This window comes from Micromesistius poutassou (genome assembly GCF_964030765.1).
Source record: "Micromesistius poutassou genome assembly, chromosome: 13".
In the NCBI taxonomy this organism is placed as follows: Eukaryota; Metazoa; Chordata; class Actinopteri; order Gadiformes; family Gadidae; genus Micromesistius; species Micromesistius poutassou.
The window spans coordinates 10,054,959-10,081,439 of NC_140283.1; the positions used below are offsets into that span (position 1 = coordinate 10,054,959).

Below are 26,481 nucleotides of genomic sequence, written 5' to 3' on the forward strand. Positions count from 1 at the left end.
GTAGTGCGGTGCAGTGCCAAGTTAACTCTGAGCTGTGAAGCAGGGTGAGATGCCATCATTTGCTGTGAGGGGGGAGATGGCAGATTTCACACACACATGCACACATATATTTCCGTCTACTCACACTTTCCTATTTAATTTTTTTTGCAGCATATATTTAGACTCACATGTACTTAGTGTTGGATGGGCGGGTGCAACTCGGACATGTAACCCCCCACACTCTCTCTCTCACTCTCTCTGCCTACCCCCTCCACCCTTTCATGGTGTGAATGTACCATGCCTTTTATCCAGGCTTTGTATCAAGTTACACATGAATTTATTAGGTTACGTTTGATCCATCATCAGGAACCCCCCCCCCGCTAATGAGATTCGTAATGGTGCTGGCTCTAATGGCATTTTAATTGATTTGGCTCTTGGTTTGGTTTCATCTGTTGTCTCCCACTTCTAAGACAGAGGGCCAATGTTCGGCCAATAAGTGCATACATAGGCAAAGAACACGTCCGTCTGTCTAACTCTGGTCAAGTGAATGGAACAAAATGGTTGTTTATGAGAGAGCCCCTAATATTTTAGTTTCTTTCCGGGTTGCATCTTGATTAATTCATGAAGCTGTGCCTGACGTTGCGATTTGCACAGAGCAGACATTATACCCGGTTGGCTTATTTTCCCTCTTTCTAGATGGTTCCTCTAATCAACACGGCCACTGATGTGCTGATGAACAACCTGAATGCCCATGCAGACTCTGGAGAGGCCTTTGACTTTCACAGGTTATTACAAACACTTATCCGGGCCGCTCTGACCCACTGGGCTTTTTACTATTCATTGACTTTGCTGTGATACTCAATGGAGTGAGTGAAGTGTCCTTTGGTTGTCATGCATAACAACATCATATCGCCAGTTGGGTTTCTAATTAACTAAGTTACTATGTGTTTAAGCATTGCTGCTTTGGTTGCTTTATTGGTTAGGAAATTGTGTTTTTTGTGTGTTTGTGTTTCTGTGCTTGTGTGTGTGTCTATGTGTTTTATGTGTGTGTTTGCGTGCATCTCCATGTTTTTGTGTGTGTGTGTGTGTCCATGTTTTTTGTTTGTGTATGTGTCTCCGTGTTTTTTGTGTGTGTGTGTGTGTGTGTGTATGTGTGTGTACTCCAGGTGTTCCGGCTGCTTTACCATGGACGTGATCGCCAGCGTGGCGTTTGGTACTCAGCTGGACTCTCAGAGTAACCCCGACGACCCGTTCGTCCACAACGGACAGAAGTTCTTTGGCTTCACCTTCTTCAAACCCATCATACTGGTCTCCAGTCAGTTCCCTCCTCTCTCTTTCTGGTTCAAGAGCCTGCATTCAGACTCGGGTTCAAAGTGCTTGATTGATCCCCATGTTCAAGATTGAAAATAACAGAAATGAAATACAATTAGTACAAGTAAATTCACATAATACATCTAAAAATTGAAAAGTAGTAAGGAATGAATACATGACGATATGCATGAATACACAATCATTTCTATAAAATGCAGATGCACATGAACAAAAGAAAATCTACAAAACAAAGGACAGTGCAGTCGGGGGCTCGTCAGAATGCCTTCAATGAATAATGCATGTGTGATCGTACGCAGTGGCTAACGGACATGTCGCTGTGCTCCGCTGGCAGTGATGTTCCCCTTCCTCCTGACCCTCCTGAGGCATGTGCTGCCCATGCGCCGCGACACTGTCAGCGCTTTCTTCACGCAGTCCATCCAGAGGATCATCAAGCAGAGGGACGACCTGCCCCCAGAACAGGTGCGGCTCCCTGCCAGCTCACTGTGAGCTCCGTCCCACAGCTGCTATCGACTTAAAATTCAATGTGAGACAGTCCGAGGCCAAGTGACGGCGGAATACACTCACAGTGAGTGTTCGGCTCTTAGAGAAGAAATGTTTATCTTCTCTATTGGCCTTTTTGAGACATGTTGTACATGCAAGGCTACCTAGTCATTTTTTTTGTTATGTATTTTATATGTCAGTAGCGCTGTTAGGCCATTTTATAAAACAAAGACCACTTATGAATTCCGGTGTTTGAGAATGAAAGGTTTGTCTGTTTTACCAGTGTGGTTTGCATTGTGAAACACAGCAGTGTGTGCGTGTGTGTGTGCGTGCGTGCGTGCGTGCGTGCGTGCGTGCGTGCGTGCGTGTGTGCGTGCAGGAGCCTGACCCTTCCTCCGTGTACGGCCTGCGTCCGTAGAGGCGCCGGGACTTCCTGCAGCTGATGCTGGACGCGCGGGGCAGCGGCGGCGAGGAGCCGTCGTCCCCGGAGGACGTTGACGCCGTCGCCCGCGGCGACGCCGGCCCCAGCGACGCGCGGCCCGACGCGGCCCAGGGCCCGGTTCCCGCTCCTCCGGGGCAGAAGAAGAAGAGGTGGCTGACGGAGGACGAGGTGGTGGGCCAGGCCTTCATCTTCCTGCTGGCCGGCTACGAGACCAGCAGCAACACCATCTCCTTCACCTGCTACCTGCTGGCCATGCACCCCGAGTGCCAGCGCCGGGCGCAGCGGGAGGTGGACGACTTCTTCCTCAGACACGTGAGTCCCACCGCCGCCGCGTCCGCTGCTGCCTGCTGCCTGCGTCCTCCTCCTCCTCCTCGTCGTTGATTTGTTTGTCATGCAAAGTAAATCACATCAAGTAAGCATTTCAGATCCACACTTTGCTCCCGGTGATAGCATCTGATAGCATATATATATCTATCAATATATAGATATATATAGATAGATATATAGATAAATGTATGTATATATAGATATATATATATAGATAGATATATAAATATCTTATAATAATAAATAGAGCCAAAACGACAATAGAAAAGGACAACATCAATAACAAGTTTGCAAAAGGGAGCATGTACAGTTTCAAGTCTTCCCTCACGAGCTCAGCCCGGAGGTCAAGCTGCAGCTGACAGCACCGTTATAAAGTCTAGGTTTCAAGAAAGCCTTGTTTTGCTTCCCATTGAACTATTTGAACATGCGAGTACTATGGCTGCAATTGTTTGTCTACGTAAATGCGTTAAGCCATTTAGAGACGTGATTATAGTGGAAATCCCTCTTGCTCATCTTCAATTAAAGTAACAGAGCCGTCAGTTAGTTTTACATAAAGCAGAAGGAATTAGCCGGGAGCAGCCTTAACCCATGAGGTTATGGATACTTCAATAGTTTCCAACACCAAAAATGACAAGTATAGGACAGCTCTTATATGCGCAAACCTAAAAAATACACCCACAGGCAGGGTGAGTGAAGCCGGCTCTCCATTGAGAGGCAGGCTGGTTCTTCCTCTAACTGAGATCAATGAAGCGGGCTATATGTTAATGGTTCAGGGTAGCCCACCTTTATTGAGAGACGGGCGATTTAAAGAGGAATTAAATGCAGGCGTTAAATGCAAGACAAGCATTTAATGGTCTCAGTGACTGAACATAATGACGGCACGTCTTGTCCACAATTCTTCTTGTGCACAATAGGGTTTAAGTCACGTGATCGACTCCTGTATTTGCAACACGGTCCTGCTCCTCCTGCGCTGTCTCTCATTAAAAATGAATGTCCTGTCTGACGGACAGTACCTGCATAATGCGTCAAAAGAAGTGAGTGGCCTTAAAACGATTAATGTTAATGCCGTTGTTATGGTGTAGATCGCCCAGCGCAGATAGATGGATATACTAAGTAAGAGAGAGACACTTCCTCAATTGTTGTCTGGTATAGGACGCAGATAACATCTATAAACCAATGATTAAAGGAAGTTAGAAGTGACGCTACGAGAGCAGCTGTCTGCATCTTGTTCAGCTCTTGTTCGTCTCCACATTAATAGTCTAGCAGAATCCCCCATGCACACACCAGCGTGCGCGCGCACACACACACACACACACACACACACACACACACACACACACACACACACACACAGTGAAGCAACACGTTGTCATGACGGAGCAGCAGAGGTAATGATTTTATAATGGGCTTTATTTATGAAGGCCTCTGGGAACATGACATGTGGAGGGAATGACGATGCCTAATGCACATGTCAATTTCAAAAAGACACTGTCATTAAATATTTTCCCAAAAATATATATTGCGTGTGTATGCTGGACTGATGAGTCTATGCGGTACTATGCGGCGGATTACAGAGAGCAAATTTGACAGGGAACTGTCTTCTGAGAGAGCGAGAGGGGCTCCCTCTGATGATGAGTTGTCTTTAAAACGTACTCCTGAGCTCATTCACCTCACAGTGAATCTAGTGTCAAGGGTTTACCTTCGGCCCTCCTGTGTGATCCTCTTGTGTGATTAGGACCGTCACACTGTCCCCAGAAATAAATGAACACGTCACTGTATAAGCGCTGTGTTCCCGTCCCGTACGGCTCCCTGCTGTCCGCTGCTCCAAAGGTGGCACAAACGTTTGGCTGCGTTTCTCGTGTTCAAAAGGTGACTGCTAAAGATTAGCCAGAACCAACCTCTTTTGGATTTTCTTATCCTCACAGCCCCCACACTCAGCTAAGCCAGGCTCTTAGCTGCGTGGTGAATGGCAGGTGGTGCAGTGCCTTGTGTGTTTTCACTCACAGGTCGGGTCACATGATCTCTCACCCCCCCCATCTCGCTCTCTGCTCAGGTGTCCTCTCTTGCTTGACAATTCCTCCCTTTTCTCTGATTCTAGAATCTCATTTATCTCTCTCTCTCGCTCTCTCTCTCTCCTACTCTCTCTCTCCCTCTCTCGCTGTCACTCTCTCTCTTGCTCTCTCTTGCAATCACTCTCTCTCTGTCACTTGCTCTCGCGCTCTCACTCTCAATCTCGCTCATTTATTTATCTTCTTAACAAGGTGGAGGGTAACTAATGGTTAATGCAATAAAGTGAAATGTATGAGATGGAAGCTGACGACAGATGTGACATTTGGACGAGTTTCTCCCGCTCTCTCCTGCTGGCCTATTAATTGGTGTGGATGGAGAAGAACGCGTTGCATAGGCTGGGGTCCAGAGAGGATGATGGAGAGATATAGAGGTGGAGGGAGGGAGGGAGGGGGGGGAGACTTGATGAAGCCTTGGTGAGTGGTGGCTTCTTAATCACCTGTTATCCTGTCTCACAAATTAGACTTTAGAATACTAATCTAAAGCCTGATGGCAGAAGAGCTCGTGTCTGGGTGAATGGGGCGTTTCTTTTTCTTTGCCTTCACATTTGTTTTCTACCAATCATGTTGCCGGAAGCGGGGATCTGCGAGTGCCTGATTGGCTGCTTACAGCGAACACAAACTTACTCAACCATCACTAGTAAACAGGTTAAAAAGTGGCTGTATTGGTTTCAAATCAAAAACTATGCAGACTGGCCACTGTAGAAATACACTGATACAAATCCCCTTCTGAAAGCTGCTTCTTCAGTCTCTCTTCAGTAGAAAATCTCTAACAAAAAGTTTCTTTGGGGGTTGGCTTAGCTCAGGCGGTGGAGCTGGTGGATTTGTAACCGGAAGGGTTGCTAGTTCGATCCCCGGCTCCTCCTTGCTGAGTGTCGAGGTGTCCCTGAGCACGACCCCTAACCCTGACTGCTCCAAACCAGCTGGCTGTCGCCCTGCGTGGTTGACACCGCCGTCGGTGTGGGAATGCATGTATGAACGGTTGTAGGTCGTGCTGGATAAAAGCATCTGCTAAATGCCCTAAATGTAAATGTAAATGAAACAAGGTATTACTCCGCCCCTTCAGTTTTCGGTTTCCGACCTAGGCTCCGTGCCATCTCCCCTCAGAAGTTATGCTATAAAATTGTAGGACTGGATCTGAGATTACCTATTATCAGACAAGATTATGTTATCAGTCTGTATGTAAGTGTATGTTTATGTACTGGAAATGTTACACTGACATTGCTTGGTATGACTAATCCCAATGCTGGCGTAAAGTGTCGGCCAAGGTAGTATATCTAATAACCATAGTCACATCAAGTGACGCGTGATGGCTTTTCATATGGTTCCAAGCAAAAGGGTTTGTGATTTGTAGAGTGTCTTAAAAAATATTCTATATACGATATCGCCCGTGTGTATTTATATGATATGCTTTATTATTAAAGACGTTCTCTGGCAGCTTTTATTCATGGATCATTCATTATTCATTGTGAGAAGAGTGTTCTCTACAGAGAACTCTACATGATTCTACAGATTTGCAATGTTCACAGTCTACAGGTATGCATCCACGAGCAAGCCGCCTAACCCCTACATGCCGGTTAATATCATGCATCTCAAAAAATACAAATGATCCACTGTAAGATGCTTCTGCTGAATGAATGAAAAATTCAAGAACTAGTTTATTTCAATTTCATGAGTGGTTTATCACAGAGAGATGGGTCTTTGTCATAGGAGATGGGTCTTTGTCACAGAATCAGGCAGTTCAACCACAAAATTCATCCCTGAGTCATAACAATCCGTATGGGGGGAAGCAATGTCCTCAATTAATTTCAAGGTGAATTTAGCTGTTCTTTCAGTCTGGATGAACACTTTGGTTACCTATTCGAAGGGAGACAGACACACACTTCGGATGGCTCTTCTTCCGGCAGCCTGAGGCTCACCGTCGATTCAATGCAATCAAAAGCAACCTGTCGCTGAAGCGGGCTCTCCGGTTCGCCCCGTTCCATCACTCTCCTGGGGGTCCGGCCACTGCTGTCTTGTAACAGAGAAGATGGGTGATTAGGCATCTACAACACCGGCCGCTCGTGAGCCTGTCGTCTTATAGGGTGCCGAGAGTAGAGATCAGCCCAGACTGGGTGTAGAGGAAGTATAAAAAACACAGTAGATAGTGTGGACGGTTGGAGCAATTAAAAGTGACTTTTCCAGTACTGAAACCCATTGACCCCAGAACCTAACCAAAGGTACCATTACACTCGGAGCGATGGGTTTTAGACCAGCCACTGGCTGGGGGTTGGCTGAGGAAAAACACAAAGAAACGCATGGAATAAGGAAAGGGGTGTTGAAGAGGTGTTTAGCTTATTTTGGTTTCACCTTGATTTGTCACACACACACACACACACACACACACACACACACACACACACACGTGTGCCTCTCATCAGGGCTTAGTATCCATCCCTCCTAAGACACTTGTGAGTGAAGTAATTTGCCTCCTCTCATTCCGGGCGTATTCCTGTCCCATTCAAGGGGTCAGGAGAGGTGGGCTGGCCGGGCTTGAGTGAGGGCTGCATTATTCATGCCATCAGCCTGGCTTCAGACGCATGGCATCGTACTACAGGCCGGGGCGTCGGACTCTGTGATTGAACAAACATGGATACACATGCAGTCGCTGCTGAGGGCTGAGGGCCCTCCTCGTCCTTATTCATGCTCGCGCTTTCCTGGTTTTATCCTTAATATGAACCGAATGCTGCATATTGAAGGAGCCATTACTAATTTCTCAATGCGTTATTGCCGCATTAGTATGCAATGGGCTTTTTACTGCTCACATTCCACCACCATGTCCTTGATGTGACTTGTCTCTTGGAAGGGGGCAAGTTACTGTGATATCTGGCATGGGAAGACGGCAGTGTGACTTTAGATGTAAGGATGTATGAATAAAAAGGTGAGGGCCCTTGCCGGGATACAGAGTGTTAATATGCACATGCAGGCTTAAATGACCGTATAAAACGAAAAAGGGTTGAGTCATTCAGAGATGACTGATGCATGCTGAATGTCCACAGCTGTCGCAATGCAGATTATGCTAGACAAGCCCTTTCCCTTCCTATAAGCAAATTGGGAGACTGTAAAGACACATGGTCACACACATGCACACGCACGCTCACACATTAGCAAATTAAGTCGCTGTGAGTAAAATAAATGAAATAGTTTCACAAGAACCAATACAAACACACTCTTGCTCACTTACATACACACACTTTGCAACACATTTGGAGATTTCTGCCTCTCTATCATTAATTACAAAATATCAGAAAAAGGATTTCCATCAGTAATGTGTGTGTGTGTGTGGGTGGGGGGGGGTGTATTACAGTTTTATAATGTCTATAGCTTCCCCTATCCAGACAGGGCTACCCCCGATGCTGTGGCCTCCTGTAGGACTCTCCTCAGTACCCCCCTGTACAACATGGCACTAAGTGTAGTGTAATCCCTCCCTCATGGGCCCGGGCACACAGAACACATCCAAACAGCATAGCAGAGTGCGTTGTGAGAACGTTTTAAGGACTTGTGAGGCAGGGCCGCATGCACAATTGTGCCGTTTAAAGGTCTTGACAGTTAAGCTCTTGCGATTGCTTTAGCGTTTGGATAAACTATTATCCCTACACTGCCAAAATCAGCCTCTCGTCGATTTTGTTTATTGTGTCACATCATCTCTTCAGTTGACGTTGAACATATTGAATATTGGAACTTGTATGGCGGTCGCCAAAGGATGCAATCAAAAGAAGCAGCTTTGCACAAAGTCAAAATCAAAGTCAGCTTTATTGACAATTCCAAAATATGTGACAATTCCAAAATAAGACAAATAGAGGAATCTAAATTGTGTTTGTCTCTGACCCACGCTCTGACCCCCCCAAATAAATTCTAAATAGTGCAGAATAATTCTGAATAGTGCAAAGGTAAGGCAAAACAAAATGGTATATATAAAAAAGTTTAAAAAGTAAATGGATTGAACTGTGCAAACGCACTGTACCATAGGAAAACCACGGTAAGGTGTTTCAGAAAAAGGTATGCTGTATTCTGCCTCTATGAATGCATGATGTTTGAGAATGTCTCACAATAAGAGGGAAGTATATCCATATTGTACCCCCCATGACTTCTACCACAGCTGGGGGGGAAGTGTCGGCCAAGTTAGTATTCACAGGCTCTCGTATCCATTATCGCATCAGCAAAGGGAGGGCTTTTTATAAGGCTCCAAGCAAAATGGTTGGGATTTGTGGAGTGTCTTAAAAATATGCCTTAAACGATATTGCCAGTATGTATTTATATGATACGCTTTATTATTTAAGACCTTCAGTGGCAGCTATTATTCATTGATCATTCATTATTCATTTTGAGAAGTCTTTTTTTTAAATAACGAGTGCTCCAGCAGATGCAATTTGTAATACTATGAATTTACAGATTTGCAATGTTCACAGTCTAGCTGTATTCATCCACGAGCAAGAAGCCTTACCCCCTACCTGCACGCTATTATCACACACAAACAAAGAATGATTCACTGTAAATATCTTCTGCTGAATGCATGAAAAAGTAGAGGCCTAAGAAATATAGGCTAACAAGAATATTTCAATCTCCTGAGTGGTACTCACAAAGAGATTTGGGGCTTTGTCGTAGTTACATAAAAGTAGCACATCTGGCCGTTTCAACCACATGCTTCATCCCTGAGTCATTACAACGTGTCCCTCTGGGCTTTACGTTGCAGAAAGAGAAATGTTGTGTAAATGTGTAAATCTGTGCAAACTGATTTGTAAAATCTCTTGGATGTGAATCCAAGGGCACAGTTGGGTCCCAAGAGCACTCCCCACCTTACCCATTACACCCCCCACACATCCAAACGTATGTACTGAGTGCTGTGCACAGTGTTGTGGTAGGCTTTGTAGGACTGCATGGAGCTGCATGCCGTTTCCTAGCATCTACTGTGTGTTGCAGCAGCTATTATTTACTCCAGGATGCAGATGGTGGAAAAAGTATCGTTTTGATCAACGTTTTGATTGGCTGTGTGAGAGACGAGGTGGGCAATTCTGGGTCGGCCCTGGATAGGTTCTGCTCCAGCATCGGCAATAGGTGTTTCTCAGTGTCCATAGGCAGCTCATCGGCCAGTCATGCCAGCATAGCGTCAGAAGTCCCCCAAGGCTCTTCCCTGGGACCCACTCTTTTCTCATGATACATGCTACCACTAGGGCAGATTATCCAGCACCACTATAGCTTGTTTCATTACCATGTGGGCGACTCGCAAATCTACCTCCTGTTAAAGTCCTGTACTAATGCAGAGGTAAGTCAGTTGCTAAACTGCGTGGCAGGAATAAAATCCTGTCTGGCACAACATTTCCTTCAGCTAAAATTAAAACATACCCCCAGCCGGCCCCCAGCCATCTGCTAGTCTCACAGACATGGGGCCTCCACCATCTTTCAAGATCCCATATTTATTCCACGTCATTTTTGATCAAGCTCAAGTTTGATAAGCTTATTCATTTAGCAGGGAAATCCAGCTTCTTTCAACTCAGGGCCATTGCAGAAATCAGACACTTCCTATATCCTCCGAACCTTAAAATAATCATCCATGCCATTTGTTCATCCAGACTCCACTGCTGTAATTCACTTTGCTTTGGTATCTCTCAGACATCCATCTCCAGGCGACATCTTGTTCAAAACACAGAGGCAGGCTATTAACCAGAACTAAAAAGAGAGACCAAATCACTCTAATCGTTGCAGCACATTATATCAGCTCCATGTCTCCTACGGAATCCAGTTAAAAATCCTACTCCTTACCTTTAAAGCCCAGCATGGTACTATTCCTGCTCCTGCCTATATATTGGACCCCCTCTCCCCTTAACACGCTACTAGACCCCTGATGTCCTCACAACAAGGCCTACTAGCATCATCTCCCCTTAACACTCTACCAGACCCCTGATGTCCTCAGAACAAGGCCTACTATCCTTCCCATGGTCACACACCTGTGAATCGCCAGAGACGATTCATTTTCATCTGTTGCTGTACCAACAATCTGATATCTGATTTAAAATCTGATATCAAGTCAGTTGGCATTTTTTTCAAATAGACTTCACTTAATGTGTTGCTTTTCGTATTAGAGTATGCACTTGATCTCCCGTCTTTTATTGCGTCCCTATTCTTGACTGCAAGTGTTTTGTCTGTTTGGGCACTTTTACTGTCAAATAATCTGTGTAGTGCTTTGGTACATATCTGGTTTATTTATGACGGCGCTTTTTATAAATAAACCTGAATTTGAACATGACCTTGATAGGCCCACAAAACGCATAAACTCGGTCTGTGAGATGGAGCAGGTGGTTGGCTAGCGTGGCCGTCCTCCGGTATGAACTCTGGCCGTCACCTCAGCCCTTATCTCCGGCAGGGATTAGCCATTTAAATGCAATGCATCAAATGGAACATGCGCTGATCTCAATTAAATATATGAACAGCTTATAAACTCCGTGGCTCCGGCCCGTCCGTCTTCCTCGTCGCTCGGCTCTCCGTGTCTCTCTCCGTGTCGGTCTGTTAATGCGTTCTGCCCTCTCTATCTCTCTCTCTCTCTCTCTCTCTCTCTCTCTCTCTCTCGATCTGTCCGTGTGGAAGTGTCAGTTTGTCTATCTGTAGGTTCCGATAGGTCTTTGCCGGCGTAATATATTGACGTGACGGTTACTCAGCCGTTCTTCAGCTCGCTGTTGTATTTATGTCTCGTATCCCTAAACCTTGCCTACTGTATATCACCATGGCTTTTTATAATGTTAGACTTTCACAAGCGTACCACTCTAATTCATTAGGTTTCACTTATAACAAAAGGATATACAGTTGGTTTGATTCTGTGTATAGCCATTACTCTTTTCCTCTCTCTGATCCTGTACTTAAAGGTAGGGTATGCAATTTGTAGGAACCACCCAGAGTTAGCTCGATTTTGAAAGTATCCAACTGAAAAAATCCCTCCGCTTCCTTCAGTCCTCCCCCAAAAGACGTGACCAGCATGCTAGCTTTAGCAATAGGTCTGTAAAAGCCTTGAGGAGCACTTCGGTCTTGCGCGATGAGGGCAGAGTTCACACACAATAAGGTAGGTAGATGGGCACGTAAGACATCCAATCATTTCATTCGGTCCGAATTTAATAATTAGACAGGCTTATTACCGGCCAGCAACAGCAATAGATTGCAACTTTTTGTCTGAGCATTTGATTTGTTTATTGCTGTCTGAATCTAAAGATAGTTATTACAAATATGAGTAAACATTATTCTAAGGACATTGAGGGGAAGGGGGGGGGGCTCCTGGACAAACATCAGCCATCAGGGGCCCCCCTGCTAACACTGTCATTGAAATGGTAATCCTGCTCTACAGTGGGATGACCCGTGTTCAGCGTGACATCCCAGGCTTTCCTGGAGGGATGAACAGGGAGCCATCTTCTATCCCAACACTGCTGACACATCGGGGGGAACGGCCTCTGTTAGAGCAGTGGGGAGTCACACACAAACGTTGCTGTGTGTGTGTGTGTGTGTGTGTGTGTGTGTGTGTGTGTGTGAGATCTTGGATGTATACTTAGTATTAAACCTTAAAATAGTGTGAACGATTTTGTGTGTGTGTGCATATTCTCACTTTGTGTGCATCAATTCTCATTTTTACAAATCCTACAGAATTTGTGCACCTTTTATAGCATGTCCCCTAAACCTGGTCTCAGCTTGGTTTTGATCAACCCAAGGGGCCATATGGCCCGATAGGCAAAGAAGCCTCAATTTGTAAGCCAGACAGGTGCCCCTAGGTTTCTCTCATTCAAATCATTAGCTTCATTGTTTTGCATGTGAGGTTCATGCCTCACTCGCCGGCAGGATGTTGGCTCTAAAGGCTGTGTACGGGCTGCTGACCCGGAGCCACAGGCCCACAGTAACTCTGACCTACATTCTGCCTCCTTCCTCACCCTCCCTTTATCCCCAGCTCCACCCATGACCCACCCCCCTCCTCTCCGGGGTAAGGGGAGTAAGGGTCTCCCCTTACTTCAATACAAGAGGGCTACGTCCTCTCACCATAATCATCTTAATTGGCCTCTTGTCCAATACAGGTTTAGTCAAAAAGCATTAGCGCACGGGTTTCTCATTGGTTGATACTCTCCAGTGTGGCTTATCTATGATTGGATTGAGAATCCCCCTCACCACAACCACCACCACCACCACCACCACCACCACCGCCTCCACCTCAATTCCCTGCTGTCGTTTGTCGCTGTTTATTCAAACTGACACTCATTGCATCTGTGTGGGAAGTTTCCCCAGATACCATTCTTGCCTAACATACAAAGAATATGTATATATATGCACAGTATATTTACATACCGGTGTGTATATAACCAAAAGTAATGGTTTCCATGACAACTTGGGGGTGATCCAAGGCAGAGAGATAAGGAGATCAATCGTGTGTGTGTGTGTGTGTGTGTGTGTGTGTGTGTGTGTGTGTGTGTGTGTGTGTGTGTGTGTGTGTGTGTGTGTGTGTGTGTGTGTGTGTGTGTGTGTGTGTGTGTGTGTGTGTGTGCATGAGAGGATGCTGGAATGTGAATAATGCAGGCTGACTGGAGGCTGTGGCCACTAGGGCAGGCCAGGCACTGACCTGAATGGCAGGCGAAATAATAAACAAGTCAAGTAAATATGAACCAAGACAGCAGAGACCCAGAAGGGAGAGTGAGCCCCAGTTCCTCCAACATGAATGATTATTCAGTTGTTATACTGTAGGAGTCAGATGAGTGGAGGTTCGGAAGGCTGAAGTTCAAAAGGCCTCAGAATTGAACCCAGCTGGGAGTGCTTCCACTGCTACTACTACTGCTAAAGATGTCTCATTTGAGCTGGTTCTGACGTTGCCTCCCTCACCGGCAGCTCTTTATACCAAGGCTCTCTGAGAACAACATGAACATTTGAAACTTTAGGGCGCTTGTTTTTGTCAAGGTCATCCCTCTGCAGGGAATCTGCCTGGCAGAGAGCTTCCCTTCCCTTACCTGCGTTTGATTGCGATACATTAATCCGATCCATTACGTTTACCGGTCAATGCCAAAATCAAACAATGTCACTTTAGTTAAACATATGTTTGGTGACATTCGTTAAATGTTCGGTATTCTACGTATTCTACGGGACCTATAAAAATCCTGTTTTTATCTGGTATCAGAAATGACTTTTTACAGTCCTCGTCTTGCAGAGCAAGCCTTTAGATGTGGAAAGTCTGACACAGCGCTGCTGAACTGTGTCAAGATGCACCTACTTGTCTGGAAGAGGTTTTGATTGACAAGCAGGCTCGACCAATCAAAGGAACAGTACTGACCTGTGGAAAAAATAGCAGACCTGAGGCGAAACAACTGAATAAAACTATACCGGGGGACTGAATAACATAAAATATAACGTAATCCAAGTCTTAATTTCTGTGAGATAAAATGCAGACAGCCAATGAGAACCGGGTATTGAGTTCCATCAGACGCCACCTGGCTTAACCTGCTCTATGTATCCCAGGTCAGGATGAGTCACATGGTGAGGTGGTGCAAATTAATGCAAGAGGCTGAAACTACGACAGGCCCTACCTGGTGATAGTGGCCGCGGTTCAGTGAAGGGTTGGTTGGTAGTCTCCCTCGTGCTTCACCCAGGGGTCTTGAGAGCCCTCTGGTGGCCACACCTAGAACTGCAGGTGTCGGACTACAGTGCTGCTTATTTGGACTAGGTCACATGACACTGGAGCGGCAGCTTCGCTCTTTGTGCTCATTAAGGGGTCCTCAGTCCCCTCCAGGACCAGACCAGGCAGAAGATGTCATGAAAATAGGTTAATTAGCTGTGGACATCCTCCGACATTCTTCTCCCAGTGTCTGTTGACCTCCTGGCTGTTCCTGACCCTGAACCCACAGTTTCATTCTCTGCACACAAAGCATTTCGGCCTCTCCTGTCAATTTGGAGATCGGGATGCTGAGTGTAAACCTCACTCAATATTATATGGCTCTATGGGATACCTCAAATGAAAATGATTATTTAAATTACATTTCATGATATTTTTAGGTAGTAGACCTAAGCATTTCATTGTAGCTGTCTAGGCTATAGTATTTCCCTCACTTTAGTCTCAATGTAGTCTCAAAAATCGGACTTTAGGCTAATGGCTAGAATATATGGAGATTCATGGTGTTGGGTTGCCCCCTACAGGCTAAGCAAGGCAAGTTTAGCACCGTTCAAACACGAGGCCATTCATAGTGCTCTACAAAGTAAGAAATCCCATGTTATGACTTTAAAAGGGCAATCATTAAAATACAACAAACAAAAAAGAAGGAATATAAAATTGAAGAAATAACATTTTGATATAAAATTCAGCATAAATGTATGTTGCAGAGTAAGCTCTAGTTGGCTCATAAAACAGGCAGATCAGAGATGTATTTTGGTCCAGACCCTTTTAGTGCTTTATGTCTCTGGCAATCAGGAAGCCATTGCAGTGATCTTTGCACTGCAGTATTGTGGTGTGCTTTAAGCCTTAGTAAAAACTCTAGCATCAGCATTCTGGATGAGTTGGGGCTGTTTGATGGCTTTTGTAGAGAGACCTTTGAAAACAGCATTAAAGCAGGCAAGCCTTCTGAAAATGTAAGCATGGATACCTTTTTCCAGGTCTTGGACATCATCCCTTTAATTCCTGCTATGTTTTTAAGGTGATAGGCCGATGGTATTTACCTGGTTATTCAAGTTTATATCTGAATCCATAACTACACCACCAAGATTCCAGTCTTGGTCTTTAATAATGATAAAGATTTAGTATGAGCGCTTACTAAAAAAGTAATTTATTTTGATAGAGGTAGATGTGAAACATCCAGGCATTGATTTGCTCAATGCAACCTTCATGCATATAAAGCAGCTAAAATAATTAATCCTTGTAATTTTTGTAAGCTCAGTTTGAAATGCAGTTACCAATTGAAACAAAATGATTTGATGAAAGACTTGAACCATTTTATTTCTGTACCAGATAGCCCTTCCAAGAATTCTAGCCTGTCAAACAATATGTCATGATCCACTTTATCAAATGCAGCTCTGATATCTAATGAAACCAGAAGAGTTTTTTTTTTTTTTCCAATATTGAGTTTTGTGGTAGATCTCATTCATTCATTCATATATTAACTTGATAAGAGCCGCTTAGTGATGTGATGTTGAAGTTCTTCTTCAGAACATTATGTTGGATAAAGGCCAGTAATTACTCATGGCTGATGCACAAAGATCATTCTTTCCAATAATGGCGGTTTTCCAGGCCTGTGGGAATCCACCTGATAGGAGGGAACAGTCGAGTGTCTGTAGTGATCTGATGCAGTTAAAAAATAGTTCAAAGCAGCTTGTTGGCAGCGCATGAAGGCAACACAGAGCTGATTCCGAACGCTGTATGACCTCCTTAAGAGTCTTTGTAGTCAATTGGGTTCAACTGAGTCATGCAAGACATTGCATGTAGAAGTGATCACTTAATATAATTAATATAATTAATATAGTTTAGGACTGAGGTGTTTGATTTTCTGGATCTGGTTGGTAAAAGAGGAGGCGAAATAAGTTAGGGGAAAGGAGTTCTGGAGCTACTGACACTGGAGGTTTAGTCAGCCTGTCAACAGCGGTTAATGGATGTTAATGGTGCGTTATTTGTCTTTTTGTTGAGGATGTTGGAAAATGGCTTGACTTGCTTTTTCCAATTCCAAATGGTATCTAAAAAGTCTTTGTACATCATTGTATTTGTAGGAGTTTTACTTTCTCCAACTGTGTTCAGCTTTCCGACATTGTTTTTTATTTTTGTTTTACTGATTACTGATTTGTCCATGAAACATTTGTCTTACCAGAGATTGTTTTAACCTTTGTGGGTGCAGTTGCATCAATAATATTTTAGATTTTCAAGCTGAAACTTTCCACAAGAGCCTTGACCAAGGTCAAATTGATGGCAGGCAACCTGCCTTTTGGTTGCCTGTAAAGGGTTAAGAGTAAAACACGAGGCCGATGTCCTTGGTGGTCCCTCCTCCTTTGAAACATCTTTGAAACTTTGAAACATCAAATCAAGTTTATTCTGTTATGATGAAGTAAAGTTCTGACGTTTAGCGATGCCAACTTTAGTGTGCTTAAGACATTTTGTAGTCTTGAACATTGTTTGACATGACGAGGAACAGTCGTCAGATTTGCCAAGTTAACTATGGGCTGTGGGCCATCAAGGGAGTGCTAGGGAGAGAGGGGAGCCATGGTGGGGCCGTGGGCCGTCCAGCCAGGGCAGTGCTAGGGGGAGGAGAGAGAGAGGAAGAGGTGTAGGGGAGGGGGAATGTGAGGTAAAGGAGGCTTGTTATCCATGGGCTGATCCAGAGGCGCTGGTGCATGTGGGGGAGGGCGGAGTGGTCAGATGACAGCGGTGGAAGTCGGTTATCTGCAGGCTTATCAAGAGTCCTCAAGACATCTTCCTCCAGGGTCAGAGACTGCAGAGAGAAATGTTTGTCCAAGTGCACTGCCTCAGATCCAAGGCGGAAGGATGTTGAAGGCCAAAGAGAATGTTATCCAACCAGTTTCTTAGCCGACCTGTTTGGAAGAGAGCCATCTACCCGAAACGGACGTCTGTGTCCCCAGAATAGATTAAGGATAAACTTCATTGATCCCTGTGAGGCTACACATTTAGGAGAATTAGGTATTCAGTCAACGTGGCCTGCTAAACGTATTGATTCCTCTTTCAACTGTATGACTGTTTGCCAACTGAAATAAAACTGAACTTCAAACTTAGCGAAACAATTGAATTCTACAAAATCCTTCAATCCCTTCAAGATTTTCAGCTCCAGTCTGATGTCATTGCTTCCCACATGGAAGATTATTTTGTTTATCTTTTGGTGATCAGGTATTTATTATGGGATTTAATTGTTTATGTCCCAGACCATAGCTCCAGGAAAGAAATATGGTTTACTTGTCTTACCATTTCTATTTCTGACTATTGAGTCTCTGACAATTAGGGCAACAGGTCCGATCTGCTATCACAACTTTTCTGGCATCCGCTTTTCTCCCTGTGTCAGCGGCCTTTTGGGTTGGTTCATATGCCTTTCTGCTTCACTGGTTGACAGTTGAATTCAATAATTGTGATGGCAGTGCATACCTGTTCTCTAGGTGCTGCAGAGTCAGCACGAGTCGTGGTCTGTGTTTATTAATAATCTGACCCTCCAGGCAACCACGGTGGAGGTCCATCGAACAGACTTGGTTCCCTTTTTCTCCACGTGGGTGCTCTAGGCTTGGTTGCCAAGCCTAGAGCACCCAAGCTCTAGGCTTGGCAACCAGATCAGTGGGTCGAGGTCTCAGTCGCTGCCGATGGCTTTGATTGTTCTGGTCCATTTCTTCTAAGTTTGGGGAAACCAATTTTGTCAGCTGTCGATCTGGCCGGGTTTAAATTGAGTGGAAAAGTGAATCTTGGAAGTTCACAGTTCCTCTCAACTATCAAATAACTCTGTTCTGAGTACAGCGATCCTCTGCAAGTTTGTGGCAGTGCATTTAGTTTATTCTAATAACCAAAGAGCCATAATGTTGTTTTCATTGATATAAATAACTTTCTTGGTCCCAAAATAATCGACTGGGAGGAATAGTTTCAATTTGCAATAAATGGTAAAGGGGATAGCAGAAAATGTAGAGGAAGAAATAGAAATATAGAAAGAAGATAGAAAGAAGAGCAGAGAGTAAAGCCAAAGCGTCCGACCTCTATGGAAACAGCTAGCACACTCCAGCAGTATAGCTAGTAGCAGTTAGTTTATTTGAGTATAGTTGAGGTTTCTTGGCCATGCTATTATATATACAGGCAGGAACCCATGCAAACTTCTTCCACCAATACTTTCCTTACAAATAAGTAATAATAACAATAATAAGCATTGGACAGGGACAGAGCTTTCATACTATTATTAGAATTTCTGACTTCAAACATTTGGCTGACACAAAGCTTTTCTCATCGCTTCACCTGAATACCACCAGAATATTCTGCCTCATTTCTGTCCGGAATTATCTTTCATGGGTGTACCAAATCATCGTGTTTTTGTTTTAATGCCTTCTCATGCAGGACTCCCTGGAATACACCAATGTCCAGGAGCTCAAGTATTTAGACACGGTGTTCTGTGAAGCCCTGCGCCTCTACCCTCCAGGCTTCAGGTACAGCGTCCACCTGCCCAGCACAATGCAAAGCAAAGCAACTGGTCCCCTCCATATTGTTCAGCTGAAAGCATGCACCAGGCACACATAGCACACTCGGATATCCAAAATGAACTGCAATACAACCCTTACTGAATCAATCACCAAAATGGACGTTCCCAAAGGCTAGGGAATTCTAGTGGATTCTTGCAATATAATTAAGGTGCACGTAAACGATACTTCAGAGTGATTCAGGGCAACATCTTCTGGCTTGTTTTCCTAGGTATGGCCGCACTGTGGACGAGGACTGTGAGATAAGCGGCCAGCCCTTACCTAAAGGAGCCTCCGTGGAGTTCTCCATAGGCTTCCTACATTATGATCCAGAGTACTGGCCAGAGCCACACAGGTTCATCCCAGAGCGGTAAGCCACCCAACCCTCCCCTATTTTTACACTTTCTTGTGGGATATATTTGTTTCAGTTTAGCAAAATCCATTGCATTCACTAATGTTTTTTCCTACTGGTTTGGTAACAAAGGCTATATGGGATATCGTGGAAATATCTCATACAAAAACGATTTAAGGATCAATGAAACGTGCGGACCCCCACAGGTTCACGGCGGAGGCCAGAGCCAACCGGCACCCCTTTGTGTACCTGCCCTTCGGCGCGGGGCCCAGGAGCTGCGTGGGCATACGGCTGGCCCAGCTGGAGGTCAAGATGGCCCTGGTGAACGTGCTGCGCAGGTTCAACCTGGTGGCCTGCCCTGAGACCAAGGTAGCGTGAGATATGGGCTTATGTTTGTTTGAGGGGTAGAATCCAAGTCATCATCATCATCATCAGCTATCTGTGCAAAGGATCTGATTTTGCACAGGTGCGGCTCATAACAAACACTATGGGTCTGCTGCTTTTGTGTACCAGGGCACATTTGTGTTATCTACACCTGTATAGTCTTCCTCCCACGCCCTGGTTCATAAGAAGAGCAGTGATCCCATAAAACAGTTAAAGTGAGGTAGACTGGGGTTGAAGCAAACTATAGTCAGTGCTGTTCTTCATTGCTTGCAGACTAAAATCTGTATGTAGTATCTGTAAGTATGTGATATTGGTTGTTGGGTCACATATTGGGTACATTTGCTACTTTTCATTTGCAGTTTTCAGATATGAGTGTGTGTTGTGTGTGCTTTTTCTTGATACAGGTCCCTCTTGAGTTGAAGTCTGATGTCACTCTCGGACCTAAGAATGGCATATTTCTTAAGATCACTAAAAGAGAAGCTGAGAACCGAAGCTGAGAAAATATTCAAAAATATACTATATATCATCCAAGACTGCAGCAATCAATTATTCAATGGGTTTGATCGAGTGACTTCCCTGTAATTTAAAGGGAAGTGCTCTTTTGATAAGGTCCCTTGTGTTGATTTCATTTTGAGTGATAGGAGCTCTACATCAATGATCTCACTGTGCACACCTTAGTGCTGCTAGAATATCATTTTCATATTCTCAATTCCAAAGTGTTAAAGGGCAATGGTCCATAAAGTAAATCACAACACACATAATGTTACTATTTATTTATTAGTTGGACACTTTTATCCCAATCAGCTCCCAGTGGATCCAGGTCTGAGTCCTTTAGGAGCAAGCAGTGGAGAGGCATTATGCACAAGGTGAGCTGCAGCCATTGGGATCACGCTGGATTACAGTGATGTGACTTTTTCAAATCAAGTGAGTTTTAAGATTATGCAAGTTGTGCATTGTTTTTATATGCATTCATATACTTGAACTGATTTGAATAATGGAATTGTTAAAACTAATAATAAAGAAAAACTTGTAATTGCTATTTTTTGTCCCCTTTTACACCTGAGATAAGATATTGAGTTGTAAACTTGCTAAGCCGAAGATGACCCACAATGCATGATATGACATGGTTATTATTGCTAAATAATCAGTTGCTCCTCACTTAGCATAACACGGTTGTTTTTCAATTGCTCCCAAATTACCTTAGCAGAACTGTGGTGAAACAAACGTGATTTAAACACCGGCCCGGATAAACCCATACATGTGAATATAAGAAAAAAACACAATAGGTATAATGACATCCATATACTCTATCCATTAAATGCATCCCATCATGAGAAACTCAGTATTTCAACGACAAGATCAACATGGCAGCTAAAGGATACAAGGAACCTCTTAACATCTAACAAATTGACCCATACCAAAGGGTAGGCATGTATGTGGCATAGTAGGCAGAGGCCGGGCTTCAGGCATAATCAATGATGTACTCTGGGTAAATCTGGTGCTTCTCAAAGACCACGAAGATGCTGGGATCCCTGGTGCGGTCCACGCAGCTGTCGTAGAGGCTCTTGCCAGTGCTTTTGCTGGGGGGGCGGGCGTAGCTGCTGCTGCCCGTAGTGAACTCCCCCACCAGGACGTGGGCCACGAACATCACCCTCCTCAGGCCCTGGTGGGCTCTGGAGTACTTGTCTGAGTAGGAGGCGTCTCTGGCAAAGTAGCTCCCTGTGGGCATAGGATAGATCCCCGCTGGACCTATGATGGCGCTGCATTGCTCTGATGTGGTGATGTGTTGAATGAGATGGTGTCGGAGAGATGATGCAAACAGACGTATACTGTACCTTTGCCGTATGCGGTGCCGTGGACTCCACACATCCTCCAGTCAAAGTTCTGGTCACAGATGGGATCCAGCAGAGACTCCTCTGTGCCATGGAACAGGTGGCGCTCGTCCACAGGCTTCCCTCCATTTTTCTCCTTCATCAGTGTCTTTTGCCTGGATACCAAAGAAGAGCCAAGTCAAAACATATTCGGATCAATGGATGAATTGCTTTTTGGAGCAGGTAATATCATACAGTAGTATGTTATTATTACACAGTATTTAATTAGTACTACGTGGTTATGTTTACCATGGCTCATATGCATTTCTCAATGACTTTCATGGCATTATGGTACTTTTTATTTTACTTTGTGCATTTAAGCCGAGATATGGCCCAGGATCAATCCAAAGCACTACTTTGTAAGCCATCACTTTTAAGTTAGTTTGGTATTCCTTTGGGGTCATCTTTGACAAAATTGCATGAATTAAATCAGATTCAATCTTACATTGGCCTTTTTTGGTGTCTGTGCAATGTGTAGCTTTACCATTGAAAGACCTTCCAAAGCGACGGGTTTTGTATGCGCCCGATTTTGTTGATCAAGCTGGTCTTCATGGTGCGCTTGAACCAGCTCTGGACCTCCTTGTACTCCGTGGAGGAGCTGGTCAGTGAGATGACCTGGAAGATATATGGTGACAGTCAGTACATACACAACACCTATTATAAGGTATAGCACAAGCAAGGGCAATGGGAGCCAAAACGGGCACTGTGCAGACAGAAACCTTATATCCAAAGTTAGGTAGAGCAGTCTTCTCCCAGTGGGCCGGTACCGGATCAACTAGGGAAGAGGATGCGGCACTTGGTGCTGAGACGCTGCAATGGGAGACATAAAACGATCAATCACATTCCCCTTTGTCACATACAACACATCCCACAGTAGTGTTCTCGTTTGGTATACAACCACTGAAATACATTTCAATCTTAAAGGCAATTACCGGTTTGGAGGATAAAACCCTCCTAAATGTCTCTCCTGGCTTCACTAAAACATCCGCTACTATTATAATTGATTAAAATCACCTTGTTGTGCCAATACCGCCTAACAGCCTCCTGTATGAACGGGCCTGCAGCAAAGTTAAACAATAGCAATATGTTTCACTGTGGTCATTTGATAAGACATTCTGTACTTGAATTGAAATTCCCTGTTATTTTGTCTACAAACTTCTACCAACCAATGTACATTCATTCCAAAAGACAAAGGGGCACTGATGCAGTGATACAGTATGATTACACTGATACAGTATTTACAATTCAAGTAATTTCAGCAAAATATTGGCAACAGATATTTAAGTGAAGCCAAGAGAGACGGTTACAATGTTTGGTCATCCAGACCAGTCATTTAAGAGTTGATACAACGGTTCTTTCACTTGTGAAAAAGTCTCAATGCAGAATAAACAGAGATTACCCTCTCAATTTGTCCTGCACCTCCTGTGTGGACACAAAGCGAGGCCGTCTGCGGACCTCTCTCTGGGTTCCATAATTCAGGTTCTGCTGTTGCATCTCTGAAAATGTACATGAAGTACATTCTGGATTTACAAGGCTGAAAATCACTGAATTCTACTAAATCACTGATAAAAATCACTCTACTAAATCACTGATTTCTCACCAAAGGATAATTGCAGAAATGTGGTACAAAACAGTTAAATATGACCTCTGGTGTGTTGTACATCATCAAGAGATGTTTAATAACGATGTCAAAGTGTTTTTGGCTGTATTACTCCTTTATGACAATGAAGAAGCACCTTTGAAGTTCATAGTGTAATTGTGTCTGCCTGCACTGAAACATTCCACCTCTGTTTCTGATAGGTAGACACGCTCCAGAGTGCCAGAATTGACAGAAGCAGTACTTCCACCATCCTCACCCACCTAAAGACAAAACACAGCCAGGATGCACATTTAATTATATCTATCTTTACTCTAAGGGTTTGAGTTAAGATGTTATGCTTAAGTGGGCATTGTAGTCAAATCAGTCACACAGGATTTATAGACAAAACACATTCAGAGTGCAAATTAAACTATAATCTTCGTCAGAATGTACATTTTGCAATGTTATAAAGTTCTGCAGATGCTCTGCCACAAAGACCACATATTTTGTGGTGTGGTGGTGTAGAAACTTATTCTAGTTAAACCCATTTTAAAAGACTGACCACAAATGGTGAAGGACTTACCATAGACAATATTTAGATTTACTTTAATAAACTAACAGATTTTAAAAAATTTTGCTTGTATGCATGTCATTTATGGCACCTGTTGCACTCCTAACCATCACTGGAAGGAGGGATACCCCACTCTGTGTTCCTTTTCAACTTCTTCCTTTCTAATGAAGAGTTTTTCCTTGCCCTCTGGGGGCTGGGGCTAGGGGGTGTCATACATATATTGCCTGTTAAGCCCTTTGAGATTGTACCTGTGACTAAGGGCTTTACAAATACAATTGAATTGAATTGAACCAGGCTAAGTGGTTCTAGGTTATGGAATGATACCTTGTCCTGTCCATACTCCACCCAGTTCCCATCATCGTCTTCCCAGTACCACAGCCAATCAGTGGTGAGGATGAAGTAGTTGGGCTTGGAGACAGAGCTGACTGTGGATAAACGACGTACGGTTCCCCCAAGATTTTTGACTGTATTTTTAGGGTCACAGTAGGCCTTCTCGATGCTCTCCATATTAGACATATCAATCCAGCTGAGAGAAACGCTGTCCTGGACCTGCCACCTATAAGGTAGCTGGTAGTGCACCCGTACACACTTGTCTGTAAAGACATAAAAACTCAACATCAGCTTATTTGGACTGTTGTTAAGGATGCAACAGCTATTTCTTTGTGATATTGATTAGGTATATGTACATTAGGAAATACACAAGGCACTAATATTTCTATATATTTCCCACAATTTGAACTCATGGCAACTTCATGGTAGAATGTGCTGCATGCTGTCCCTCTGTCCTATGCACACTGCAATCTCACCTTTGAAGCTGCAATGTTGGCGTAGAAAGTAGAGACAGATTTCATTACGGTCGGCCTCACTGGTTGAGGGGGCAGCAGAAGTGTCACTGGTGGTGGACTTTATTTCGAGGCTTCTGATTGGCAGACTGTCAGTCACCTCTGGGTGTGCTCCTAGGTGCTCTATCACACACACACACACACACACACACACTCAAATTACTTATTTGACATTAACCCATTACTGTCAATATGCCATAGGGCGGTGAGCAGATAACAATTTCTAGGTGTTCAAAATATACTGTTTGTATTTGTGATAATTTACCTGGATCAGGCGGTTGCTGCTTGATGATTGATTTGCAGCGGTAGATTTTGCACAGTTTACTTATATTGTCATCGCTGAGACCTCTGCCTTTCAGGATCTTCATCACCTGATCGTTGATGGAATGCTCCCTCTTACACTTTTCTCCAAACTTGCAGTCACCTTGGAGAAAGTGCTGACAGACATGGAGGTGGATGCAAGAATTTGGGAACTTGCAGTTACCATGCTGACCTTTGCCAAAGTTGTAATGTGAACATATCTGTAAGCAGGGAACAGTGAAGGTATTAGACAACTTCAACTCATCTCATCTCAGTCATTGCTAGGAATGTGTTTTAACTATCGTGATAATCTTATGATCTGACCTCAGGAAGCAAGTAGGCATCGTTTTGCAGTAATAATGGGAAGAGCTCTTTTCCAGTCAGATTTTGTAGGCCGGCTTCCATCAAACGGGTTAAATTGTGTTGAGAAGCCAGGTCGTGAGAATGTTTGCATTTTGCTCTGAAGGAAATCAATTATAGACGAATAATGTCAATGTCAAGTTTACTTAGTAAAAAAAAACATCTAGTCATGTGTATCTACAGACTGCATGCTGTATGGTTGCAATTCGCCTTCAGGTGAGCTGTACTTCCTACTCGCTAGAACATCATCTACTGCGTAGGCCTATATTTGGATGCTTTGTTGTCAGATGGCATAAATAGGCCTACAGTCATCTGATTTCCTACATTTGTCACAGCATCCAACATTACATAATGTTTAACCAATAAGCCTGTATTTTAAGTTTGTAAAACCTTTAAATCCATGCAATGATAGGCCTATCGGTCTGATCTCCATATTGAGGTTTAGAAGATGTACTTACCCGAATCTGCAGTTGCCGCATATAAAATACCTGCACAACTGCAAGTGTTTGCACTGCAGACACTCTCCCTGCGCCTTCTGGCAGACCCTCAGCGGTGTTCTCGCCACTACCAGAGTTCCTGGTTTTATTTCCTTGGCCAATGGAACCGCAAATTTCCCATTTTCAGATACAATTTTGAGAAGGACCGAGTGGTCAACTGTAAGACGACGATTTCGAAGTACTTCTTTAAATTGCCTGAACTCCAAACATCCTTGGTTTTCGCACAGGTTGTCATAAATAATTTTAGAAACCGTCCCTGCCATGATCTCTTATAGCAGAGTGTGACACCCAGCTCGTTTCAACGAAGGTCTTATCCGGTTTTCATTTCAGGGAAACGAAACCGAAACTTAACCCGCTTTTTGTTTGTCTGTGTGTATAATAGGAATAGCCTAAGTTGTTTTTCGATCTTACACTTAATTTATTTGAACAACTAACAGTGAATATTAATAAACACTGATGTAAATTATTTTAGTCTATGCTATTTCTGATTACATGTTTCAAGCTAACAACAGTTATGAATGGTTTCTTCTCCACATAATGGACAACAACATATACGGGTTTATGATAGATTAGGGCAGGGTTTCTCAACGGGGGCGGCAGCGCCCCCTGGGGGGCGTTCGTAGAACCTAGGGGGGCGCTGGGAACGAACACGGGGGTGTCACAACTTGTGTAGTGGTCATTATTTTTTACTTTTTTTAAACTTTCATGGTTTTCAAATATTTTCGGTGCAAAAATAGGATAATTGAAATAAAAAGCCTATCTTCATATGGGTTTCTAAACCCTTCTATCGTCTCATTTACTTTTTACTTTGCTCAGTACCGTCATGATGGTGGATGGGGCATTACACTAAGCAACATGAATCTCATCTCATATTACATAGTAAGGCAACACAAGACGTGAATAAAGCTAACTCCG

The 26,481-nt window shown here is 43.9% G+C and overlaps 2 protein-coding genes across 2 annotated transcripts in view; one reads left to right on the forward strand and one right to left on the reverse strand.

Moving 5' to 3' along the window:
• Positions 1-20,169, forward strand: part of tbxas1 (thromboxane A synthase 1 (platelet)) — a 53,651-nt gene extending 33,482 nt beyond the window's left edge. Inside the window, exons 7-14 of the mRNA XM_084477592.1 lie at positions 676-764; positions 1,146-1,294; positions 1,643-1,770; positions 2,210-2,545; positions 18,692-18,780; positions 19,043-19,180; positions 19,369-19,531; positions 19,951-20,169. Coding sequence (XP_084333718.1) covers positions 676-764; positions 1,146-1,294; positions 1,643-1,770; positions 2,210-2,545; positions 18,692-18,780; positions 19,043-19,180; positions 19,369-19,531; positions 19,951-20,043 — 1,185 coding nt within the window. The 3' untranslated portion in view covers positions 20,044-20,169. The remainder of the gene's footprint in view (positions 1-675; positions 765-1,145; positions 1,295-1,642; positions 1,771-2,209; positions 2,546-18,691; positions 18,781-19,042; positions 19,181-19,368; positions 19,532-19,950) is intronic.
• A 133-nt stretch (positions 20,170-20,302) lies between these two features.
• parp12a (poly (ADP-ribose) polymerase family, member 12a) lies at positions 20,303-25,877 on the reverse strand. The gene is made up of 11 exons (XM_084477591.1): positions 25,528-25,877; positions 25,034-25,169; positions 24,675-24,930; positions 24,374-24,532; positions 23,892-24,160; positions 23,154-23,277; positions 22,817-22,913; positions 22,137-22,227; positions 21,902-22,032; positions 21,382-21,533; positions 20,303-21,265 (listed from the first exon to the last, which is right to left on the reverse strand). Exons 1-11 carry the CDS (start codon positions 25,827-25,829, stop codon positions 21,009-21,011), a joined length of 1,974 nt encoding a protein of 657 aa, XP_084333717.1. The 5' UTR covers positions 25,830-25,877; the 3' UTR covers positions 20,303-21,008.
• Between the last annotated feature and the right edge of the window lie 604 nt (positions 25,878-26,481).